The 1,534-nt window shown below is 44.0% G+C and overlaps 1 protein-coding gene across 1 annotated transcript in view; it reads right to left on the bottom strand.

Moving 5' to 3' along the window:
* The window catches only part of polr3b (polymerase (RNA) III (DNA directed) polypeptide B), a 22,518-nt gene that overhangs the window by 3,282 nt on the left and 17,702 nt on the right, over positions 1-1,534 (bottom strand). The window contains exon 24 of the mRNA XM_020613501.1: positions 134-237. Coding sequence (XP_020469157.1) covers positions 134-237 — 104 coding nt within the window. The remainder of the gene's footprint in view (positions 1-133; positions 238-1,534) is intronic.

The raw sequence follows: 1,534 nt of genomic DNA, 5'->3' as shown, positions 1-1,534 counted from the left end.
AATTTAAAACAAACTATTATGATGACTTTCCCCAAATTTGCTGTTTTTCTTTGTTTGAATAAGACACGACTTTGGGTAACTGTGCTTGCTGCAGCCCAACAACATGCTTTTCCACAGTTGTGAAGAGCCATACCGTCATTCTGGAGGGATATCCATGAGGGTTCATGATAATATCTGGACAGATGCCTGAATCGCAGAACGGCATGTCCTCTTGTTGGACGATGAGACCGCAAACACCTGAAGCAAGCACACACAGAAAAACGCAGCATACTGAAGTCAGTGCACACATCCACACACACAGCAGCATTTGATTTATCTTAATGTTGAACATGTCAACATATCACTGAATCAACAGAACATTTTGCCAGAAATGATTTTAATATTTAACTGGTGGCTTAAGTCATTTATCGAGTAAACGTGTCAAACATTTTCTGACCTTTGTTACATGAGAGGATGTTGGTTAGACAAAACATGCATTCTGGAGATTTCATTTTGGGCCATCTGAAATTGTGATGGCTAATTTTTATTCAAATTTACAGAGTGACTAATGGGAAAAGTCAGTTATAAAAATAAAAAAAACAAAACTGTTAGCTGCAGCCCTATCTTCTATTTTTAGCAAAAAGTTAAAACTAGTTTTGTCCAGTGACTACAAAACAGCACATTCTTAGTAAAACTTTTTTCTGTGTACTTGGTGCACTCTGGTGGAGCATGACATTTCCATACTCATGTGGACAGACAGGCTCCTCTTTTGATTCACATGACATGGGGGGACAAGCGCCTCGGTAGCCAGGAGTTTAAGTGCGAGTGCAAATGTTTGCCGAGGGGCCGAGGCACTCTTCCCTGGCCAGGGTAAACAGATTGTAGGGCCATTTGCAAGTGAAAAAAGAGAAAGAGGAGAGAAGAGAAGGAGAGCAGGAAGTGGAGAGAGGTGTTTAGTTTGACGGGGAGGGACGGGATTACACACCCAGTTCAACTCAGAGGAAGTGCAGGGGATCAACTGGAGAGGAGAAAATAACTATTAGCCGACGAGTTGGTCCCACAGCACACGGCGGACTGCTGATGCCCTACAGGATGTTGTAACAGGATGTTGACTGGGAACAAGTGCAACGATTTACTAGAAAGTCGTCCAACGGCAGGAAGACGGTGAAAAGAAAAGAGAAAAGGCGAGTGCGGCAGGGCCAGAAGAGACGCTGAAAGGAGAAAATATAAAGAAGGAAAGAAAAGGCTGTTAAAAAAGTTTAAAATCAGGGTAAAAGTTGTTTGAAAGAGGAGTAGAAGAGAAAATAGTGGAGAAAGTGAACAGTTTGAGTCAGAGAGAGAGGCACTAGTTCCCACAGCAGACATCCTCGGTGTTGTTTGTTTTGTGTGAAAGTGAATGATAAAAGAAGCATGAAATCAGCAGAGAAAGGCAAGACAACAGCAAGGGTCCAGGGCCCTCCATCACAGCTCATACAGCTCCACGCTGGCGGCTTGCACAATGGGCCCCAACTACTGACAGGCCCTCCACCTCCACAGCTGGGGGGGTGGGGGTGGG

The sequence above is a fragment of the Monopterus albus genome, unplaced genomic scaffold (assembly GCF_001952655.1).
Source record: "Monopterus albus unplaced genomic scaffold, M_albus_1.0 scaffold5.1, whole genome shotgun sequence".
In the NCBI taxonomy this organism is placed as follows: Eukaryota; Metazoa; Chordata; class Actinopteri; order Synbranchiformes; family Synbranchidae; genus Monopterus; species Monopterus albus.
Note: the sequence above shows the minus strand (reverse complement) of the source record. Positions and strands in the feature narration are given on the sequence as shown.